Raw genomic sequence first — 9,358 nt, forward strand, 5'->3', positions numbered from 1 at the left:
TCCTGCCCTGTCACGAATCAAAACCCAGACGTCCATTCTTTCTATCCGCGGTAAGAGAGGATTGTCACCATTATGGCACTAGAAAATGAAAGTAGATTTCAGAATCACTTGAAGAAGCAAATGTATGAGATCGATAAACTATCTTGTACTGCAATCCTCTAATCCACGCCGTGCAAATGTGGAGTATTAAATATGTAGTGTTCAAACTACTATTGAGACTTTTTTAAAAAAGATTAATATTCATTCCTTCTTTCCATATGCAATAAAATATATGACAAGAAAAATGTAGTTTCTTATTTTGCTTTATTTAAGGACATCAGTACTCAAGACTACATCAAACTGAGTGATAGGATGATTAATGACTGAGTTTGAAAGTATGTGCAAAGGAATGGTCATAGATTAAAAAATTAAATCAGTGGCGTAACAGCTCCAGAGAGCCAAAGCCGACTAGCTTGACTGCTGGCCTCACGTTCACATGCCTAAGCAGAGATGAACGATCATCCAACCAGATACAGGCTGACATGTGGTCAGCACGATGAACCCCCAGCCATTGCTAGCTTTCCTGACCGGATTACGCTACTCATTGTAGCTCCCCAATTTCCTCACGATGCTGGGTTGGCACCGGTCCCATACACTGGTCGAAAGCTCATGAGAAAACTTCTTCTCCCCTGAGACCTGAACCAGCGCGCATTCCGTATCGCCGGTCCGAAGCATGATGCCTCAGACCGCGTGGCTACAGCGTGGGACGACCCACATAAGAAACTGGCCTAAATACCATTTTGCAGGTTTTATACATCTTTGGAAAAGCTTTTGAGATCTGCATCTGTTTTCTTGTGACAGATCTGAGCATCCCACCTCCTTATTTACAGTTTCTTGACAGAGGAAATTAAATTCCCTGTAGTTTTATTAATATTATCTACAACCACTTAAGAGTAATCAACAGAAAGTCCACGTACAACTGAATGACTTTAATTCTCCTAATCAGAAGGTAAGACATCATTACATACCATCTATTGAAATCTTGTATATTTGCTGCATAAATAATAATCCATTAAACTGTACCATTTAAGGAAAATCAAAAAACAGTAGAAACTAAACCACAGCCTTCTGTAAATGTGAAAATTCTCCATCATTTGTATAATCAAAAAAACTTCTGCTAGCCCTATAGGTTAATGGAGAAGATTCTTAAGTCACTAATTTAATTTATGTTTGCCATGTAAATTTAAGTGATAGTTAAGATGTTCTTTTCTCACAAAACCTTTGCCACATTCTTGACAAACAAATCGACGCTTTCCAGAGTGCACGGTAAGATGATCTTTCAGCCGATCTCTCCTAGCAAAAGTTTTACCACATTCAGTGCACACATGTGGTTTGTTCTGTGAATGCGTATAAATATGAGTCTTCAGTTTGTGATTCTTTGAAAATCTCTTGCCACAAGTTGTACAGAGAAAAGGTTTCTCACCTGCATGAATTGCCAGGTGTTCTTTTAAACTGTCAGCACGTCCAAATGTTTTAGGACACAGAGTGCAGTTAAATGCCTTTTCCCCTGTATGGCACACCAGATGTGCCTGAAGATGTGCTAATCTGACAAATTTCTTGCCACAATCCACACAGGCATACGGTCTCTCCACACTGTGTGTTTTCGTGTGACTATAAAGACCACTGCTCTGTGAAAAACAAGCCCCACAATCTTCACAGGAGTATGGCTTCTCTGCAGAATGTATTTTGCAATGAATTTTCATGCTCTGTTTAAGATTAAAACTCTTCCCACACACATTGCAAGAGTACGGCCTTTCTTGACTATGTGTTACCATGTGTCGCTTGAGAGCACTCTTCAAGTAAAACATTTTACCACAAACATCACACACAAACTTCTTCTGTGGCTGTGATACATTTATGACACTGTGTATAGATGTTCCTTCATGATCAGTGTTTTTGATTTTGTCATGATCATTAGGATTTTGTTCTGTACATTCAGCATCCAGCCTGAAATGATTTTAATAAATCATTTATAGCATCACATCTACGAAAATGTCTGTCCTATCTATTTAACCTTTCAAGTATTGTGGACAGAACAGATTCACCACACAGAACAACACAGTGTGAGTTATAAATAGAACAGGTCCGCAAAGGTAACAGGATCTCCAGTAACATCCGACTGCCTCGTTACTTACAAAAAAGAAAAAAAGACCTTCAACTTACTTAGCACTCTGCATTCAAATATGTGGAAAAGTACAAGGAATGGGTGCTTACTCCTTGAGGCCCACTCAGTAAATGTAGCTACATCAATGTAATATAAAGATATATCAGAGTAAAAATGCCAACTAACCACTGACTGTCATCACTGGCGTCCGGAGTAATGCCATGTTCTTTGATAGTTATTTCCACCTCATCAACTTCCACCTTCACTTTGTCAATCTCAAATGCTTCTCCTTTGCTAGGCAGAGGATCGTCCTGTGACAAACAACAAGTAATACAAGAATATATTTTTACAGTAGTTTTATGTAAATGATGATGCGTGGAAATGTCTATGAAACTTTAAAAAATATATACATCCAAAAGGTTCAAATAACCATGTTTTAGAAGTGCCTCTAGACCACTATAATGTTCATCCTATTATGATATCCTACTAATTACAGTACATTATAATTAGTATTAACACCAACAATATTATTAAAAACCAAGTATTCATAAATTATATTATAATTTAATTAGATTAATACAATGGCTAGATGTTTCAACCTTACACTGTCATCACCATGTTTATTTAAAATTCATTTTCTGATGATTATGACACAGGTTCCCAAAGTGTAGCCCATGGGCAACCAGTGTTCTGTGACCTTCATTTAGGGATTACAAAAAATTATGAAAAAAATTAATAAAAATACATGAACAAGTTATACAGAAGTGCCACGATACTTCTGGGATAAATTACAACACCAACTTCATTATTATTATCATCCTTAGGATGCCAGTATGCTGACTGACTGTGGACTGGATGAATGAGGTTCGATCCCCAACAGGGGCCGAGGATTTTTCCTCTAGCTTTTGCATCCAGACTGGCTCTGGGGGCCACCCAGCCTCCTATCCAATAGGTACTGGGGTCCTTTCCCGGGGGTAAAGCACAGCTGAGGCATGGCACTAACCACTGGGACCCTACCAAAGACCCAAGATCAGCTGTCTGTGGTTATTCAGTATATTCATAATTACCCTCCATATTTGTAGGATGTCTTCCATCCACAACTTTAGGATGCACAATGCTATGGTGACAAAGGCTCCAAGTAACTTATTGTCATATGATTAATAAAGTTGTAAAACTTACAGTACTAAATGACTACTATGATCCAAAGCTATTACTCTAATCTACATAACCATAAAAAATTCCCAAATTTCACCAAAGATGAGAACACTTTTAAATATGTCAAAAGATAACTACTGAAGTAAATATAGTTAGGCATAATTAATCTAAAATCAGTAATAGTTAACCTCATATTTCATACAGACATGTAATATCTTACCCCCGGTCTTAACAGCATCTGTCGAAGTCTTACATCACTCATTTCACATTGCAACTTGAAGTTGTAGCTTACATTTACCTGATGCACACATTCAGCGCACACCTTGTCCGGCAGTTCATCACCAACACATAACTGTAAAATTCAATACAAACTTCCTACTGAACAGTTATGATATCTCAGGACATACATTAATGAGCAGAAGAATGCAAAATGAGTACTGTAACTTTGAACAACACTGAATTCATTTAAATGTGATATTGAAATTACTTATAATGTGTGTACCTCACTACATTCCATAGTTCCTCTATCATGTTCCTCATTTGGTTTGATTTGCTCATGAGAACAAAATAGTATCCTGTCTAACATTCAAAATATGGTGACATCTAAAACTGTCCCTTGCATCAACTTTCCCTCCAGAGTATATTTATCACACTAGTTCATCTCTCAGACGCTGTTCAACGGAACGTGTCTTATTACGAAATGACTGTAGATTTTCGTAGGTACAGAAATTGGAAAATCGTTCTCCCTTGCAGAGGCACATAACCTAGAAGCTAATTAAACAACAAAATCCGCTTTATGTTACAATGCCTTAGGTCGGCTAATTTAAGGTAGTCTACTTTGGGAGCCACTGTACATTTAGAATAAAATATAATTTATTAACGTTCCAGAAAGAACATGTAAAAAACACTTGTCGCCGTTTTGTGAAAGTTCGATATTTCACTTCTTGTTTCGTACTTTGTATTAGTTCCAGTGTCCTCCACTTTTGTAACAAATTAAAAAAGGGACAAGGAAAACTCAACAACAATGAAGTGTTTTAATCTACTTATTAATGACAATACTAACCTCCAAACCTGGTGACAAGAACATCACTCTTTCCGAGATTTTTTCATCTTGACGAAATAGAGGCAATAAGTTTTCGGCCTTTTTCATACAAAAACGACATATTTTGTCAAAACTGACTGTCATCTTTGTGTGTTATTATAAAACATACGAAGAATTACTGAGAGAACTTTCTACTTTCAATCAACATAACCCATTTTGTCAAACCCATTATTTAATCACGAATGCCGGAAGTCATAATAAGACAAAATGTCCCTATAAGTCAACTAATTTCCCGCAAGCAGGGCAGGACTTGATGTCAGGCCCTAACCTATTTCAAGTTTAATTGGCCCTAAACAATGTAAACTTTTAGAGAGAAGCCCCAAAAATTCAAATATAAAAGAATATTATCCTGACTAAAGGAAGCATTAAAAATAAACATGAAATTGAATGGATGATTTATGGGAATTTATGATAAATCCAAAAAAATATATAGCTTACTTTAATAGTAATTTGAACAGGAATAGTCATCAAAGAAATTGGGAATCACAGTGTAATATACACAAAACAGGAAATCATGAAATTTACAACAATACACAAATGCAGCTGCTTAGCCATTGGTTTATTTCCCCTTGGTAACAACTGCATGTTCAGGAAAAAAAGTTTCACATTAATTTCTAAGCAATATACAAAAAGCTGTTACACAAATCCAAAAAATATATATATGGGCTTATTTTATTTAAAATTTGTACCTGAAGCGTTATCAAAGAAACATAGTCCTAGACAGACTCAACAGAAGACTTATTAAATACTGTAATAAATCATATTAGAAGCAGATTATTAAGTCATGATTTTCTTTTCTCTTCGTCATGTGTGCTGTTCAAATGATATTTCAAATGTTCCCTCCTTACAAAACCCTTGCCACAATACTGACATGAAAAAGGCCTTTTACCAGAATGAGATGATAAGTGATCTTTCAAACGATCTTTTCTAGCAAATGTCTTACCACATTCTGTGCACATAAAAGGTTTATTATCTGTGTGTGTTGTTATGTGAACTTTGAGTTCTGAGCTCCTTGCAAAGCCTTTACCACATGATGGACACAGATGGGGTCTGTGTCCAGTGTGCGTCAACATATGCTTCTGTAGGCCATCCTTACGTCCAAATGCCTTGCCACATTCTGAACAGCTGAAGGGCCTCTCACCTGTGTGGCAAACTAAATGCATCTGCAAATGTCTCATCCTTACAAATCTCTTCCCACACATCACACAAGAGTGTGGCCGCTCCCCCACATGAGTTTTAAGATGAGTTGCTAAATTGCTTCTTTGTGTAAAACATGATCCACATTCTTCACATGAGTAAGGTTTTTCTCCTGTATGGAGCAACAAATGGGTCTTCATGTAGCTTTTATGAGAAAATCTCTTCCCACATATAGGACAAGCATGTGGACGCTCACCTGTATGAACTATCATGTGACGTTTAAGATTTCGTCTAATGTGAAAGAGTCGTCCACAGACATCACATACAAACTTCATAGCATTTGTTTCTGAAAGGTCTGTATGAGATTTCATGTGTCGTTTCAACTCTGTGATTAATGGAAAACTCTCATCACATTCTTTGCAGGAATATGGTTTCCCCCTCGTGTGTGTTTTATGATGTATTTGTAACGTGTGCTTTAATGTGCACTGCTTCCCACAAATATCACATGAGAATGGCTTAATTCCTCTGTGTGTTAAATTATGACGATTTAGATTTGTTTTATATCTAAAATGTTTTCCACACTCCCTACATGTATGTTTCCATTTTGATGACTTACTATGACATAAAGCTTTTCTATTGTGGCTCAAAGGAGAAACATGAGTTTTCCTTGATAGAGTTTCATCCAATGGATCAGCATCATCGAGCTGTTGAACTTTAATTTCGCCAGAATTATCTGCTTCCTTGTTGAAAATATTAAGGAGTGGAATATTGCTAGCACTACTTCTACTGATGCCATCATGTATCCTGGAAATATATAAATCACATAGTAGTAGTACAGGTATGCCATAATTATCTGATGTTTTTGAAATACAATAAGACAATATTTAATTTATAAAAATTGTGTTACAGAACTCAATTGAGCACTTCAGTCTGCTCTCTTGTGTTGAAATTAGAGTAGCGTTAGCATAAAGAGACAACAGTTTCATGCCCTTGCCTCTGAGACCTATATAACAAATATGCTGCTCTGATTCTTTATCTATTTGGAATATCTTTTAGCATTCATCAAAACAGAACTGTGTCACCTTGCAACACATTAAATACCTGGGTTTCAAACCTTTTAAGAAACTGGTTAACAATTAAAAAACAACCTCTCAAGTAAATGCCTTCCAGCTTGTTTGCCAGAAAACATTAAAAGAATGAGAGCCGCAGTGAATACCACAGAATTTTAGTGTGCAATGTACCTCTTGATTCACTTCATAATATCCTGGTATCCACAATTTGATGCCACATAAACTTAGTATTTGACACAAATAACCCAAGACTCAACAAAATCCCAATTTTTGCTCTGAAGTTACAATTTGCTCCTGTCTTTGAAAATTATTTCTGGTAGGTACTGTGAGTTTTAAACTATGCAGCAAACATATAAAGCTAGATGAACACAGTACATTCCAGAGAAGAAAATAGGTAAGAAGAGAGAGAGAGAGAGAGAGAGAGAGAGAGAGAGAGAGAGAGAGAGAGAGAGAGAGGGAACATGACAAGGTATGAAATGACATGAGTGGGGAGAGGAGAAAAGAACTTAAGTGCTCAAACAGAAGTGAATGGAGAAAACTGAGACATGTAGATACTTACTCATCTTCATATTCATTGTAAAATTCTATATTGTTGTCTTCAATAGTAATCTCATCTTCAGATTCCTCCTTCACGGATGCCACATCACAATTCTCATCTTGCAACTAAAAAGATAAAAACTCAGTTTACAGTCTTAGTACCACACTTGGGCTGCCCCAGAATTCTGAATTTATTATTGTAGTGGTTTCAGGCATTCCATATTTTTGTAAACTTCATAATCTCTCTCAAATTAAGTTCTGGTTATTCTTATTACATTATAAATTGACACCATTCAGCATTAGTAAATATACACAGAATGAATGGGTTAGGAACACAATCAAGAATGGTGAGTTTATAAGAAATGGTAAAGATAAAAGTAAACTTGTTCCTGATGTTTAACTAAGCACCACACTAGGCAGTGTTACAGTGGAATGGAGATATAAATCCATGCATTTTTAATTGCATCACTAGAGGTGAGAGTTAGCTTTACACCCAGCCACCTTATCCCTGGCACCCATCTGATACGAGTCATCTACATTTCAATGTACATAAGTGAGCTCTTATTTCACTTGTCACTATATAACCTTTGTTATTAATAACCCATAATTAAGTAATCCAAACATATGCAAAGAAGATATGACAAATGAAGATTCATATGCTCTGTGGCAGAAGGAATTAAACACAATTACCTGTGTCTGTTGGAAACTGATCAGTTGTCTGAGTGTTGCATCACTAGATTCACACTGCAACTTGAAGCTGTAGCTTGTGTTCACTTGTTGCACACACCGAGGACATACTTGGGATGGTAGACCATCATTAACACTCAACTGTACATTAAACCAAATAATGGGACAAGGTACATGCTTAAAGCTCTCACTCAGGCATTCCTTAAACTCCCATCTCAACTTATCGACATTTTAAAAAGTGGCCTTATTTCCACACCAAAAATGTACATACATTCATACATTACCTTATTAGATTTGACAAATTTACACTACAATAACTGTCAATATACTACACAAATCTAAACACAATCTGCAATAAATTAGAACTAAAACTACTAGTGGCATCTCCTCCACACTAAAGATAATATTATACAGCAATGAGTCCCTTCCTTGCATCAAAACACTATCTCTCCATACTACATGTGTTCCCATAACTTCTACATTGAAATAAATACAAATAAAATTGTTTGCTTCTGAAAAAATGCCAGTTGATACTCAATGAACTAACGAAACTAAAACAAACAAAAAACAATAAAGCCTAACAACTATCATTTATAAAAAGCTACTTCAAATACTAACCTTCAGTATGGGAACAAGCGTCATTAACCTATCAGGAAGAGTGTCATCTTGTATAAAAAGGGGAAACAATTGTGTGTTTTCTACCATACACAATCGACATATTTTGTTAAAGTTGAGAGGCATTGTTATACCTCGTACGTTTTAACCTCTCTTTTTATATATACTTCACACATACTATTCTCCTTGCCTTATGTTGAAAACTTTAACATCTGACAAACCAACTAAACTGCAATATTCATGAGTTTACAATATATAAAAAGATATAAATTTTTAAAAAATCTTTCTGTCATTTATTACAGTTCTATATATTAATTTTCCTCCCTACTCAATTCCAAACTTAACCTCACTTTTACCCAAATTGTACTGACGCTGTGTAAGAAATAGTAACCTAAATAATTATCATGTTTAATTGCGGATATTAACTTCTAACATAACCTTGGTACGAATAATTATACCAATTATTCCTCTATTTTAATATTTACATCAAATAAAATATGAACTCAAAAAGATGTTGAAAACAATTGACAATCAATTTCCACTACTTCCCAATTGGATCTATGAATTTCCCTTCTGTAATGACATTTCTCTAGTTACACACCAGCACTAAAGAAATTTAATGTTTGTGTTGGTTGACACCAATAATTTTAATTTGTAATTATAGTAATACAACAACGAGGGAGACAGGAATGTTGAGATTAATATTGACCATCAACATCAGTATTAATCAAGCATTTGCTTCAAAAGTACTGCAGACATTTGGTAGGATTTGAGGTTCTCATGGCTTGTAAGATGGCAGTGTTCTAGAAGGGATTCGCAAGATTGTAATTTTGAGTGGTGGTGGTGGTAGTAGTTACAGCAGGACTGTAATTGAGGGTTATGGTAACAATAATTACTACTAAAATATATTAA

At 35.7% G+C, this 9,358-nt stretch overlaps 2 protein-coding genes across 4 annotated transcripts; both read right to left on the reverse strand.

The window, feature by feature from the left end:
- Positions 1-886: 886 nt before the first annotated feature.
- On the reverse strand, positions 887-6,284 carry LOC110839851 (uncharacterized). Of its 3 annotated transcripts, none has more exons than XM_087356593.1 (4): positions 6,154-6,284; positions 3,519-3,650; positions 2,330-2,454; positions 887-1,986 (listed from the first exon to the last, which is right to left on the reverse strand). In XM_087356593.1, exons 2-4 carry the CDS (start codon positions 3,558-3,560, stop codon positions 1,194-1,196), a joined length of 960 nt encoding a protein of 319 aa, XP_087212719.1. In that variant the 5' UTR covers positions 3,561-3,650; positions 6,154-6,284; the 3' UTR covers positions 887-1,193. The 3 variants fall into 3 exon arrangements, with proteins under 3 accessions (XP_087212719.1, XP_021940081.2, XP_087212717.1); XM_022084389.2 differs by lacking the exon at positions 6,154-6,284 and adding an exon at positions 4,362-4,600; XM_087356591.1 differs by lacking the exon at positions 6,154-6,284 and adding an exon at positions 3,801-4,321.
- Positions 4,941-9,003, reverse strand: LOC110839849 (uncharacterized). Its single transcript, XM_022084385.2, has 4 exons — positions 8,450-9,003; positions 7,835-7,972; positions 7,167-7,270; positions 4,941-6,341 (listed from the first exon to the last, which is right to left on the reverse strand). Exons 1-4 carry the CDS (start codon positions 8,570-8,572, stop codon positions 5,183-5,185), a joined length of 1,524 nt encoding a protein of 507 aa, XP_021940077.2. The 5' UTR covers positions 8,573-9,003; the 3' UTR covers positions 4,941-5,182.
- Between the last annotated feature and the right edge of the window lie 355 nt (positions 9,004-9,358).

This window comes from Zootermopsis nevadensis, unplaced genomic scaffold (assembly GCF_977971745.1).
Source record: "Zootermopsis nevadensis isolate Lab colony 2312 unplaced genomic scaffold, Znev_1.0 Znev_ptg000027l, whole genome shotgun sequence".
Taxonomy (NCBI): domain Eukaryota; kingdom Metazoa; phylum Arthropoda; class Insecta; order Blattodea; family Termopsidae; genus Zootermopsis; species Zootermopsis nevadensis.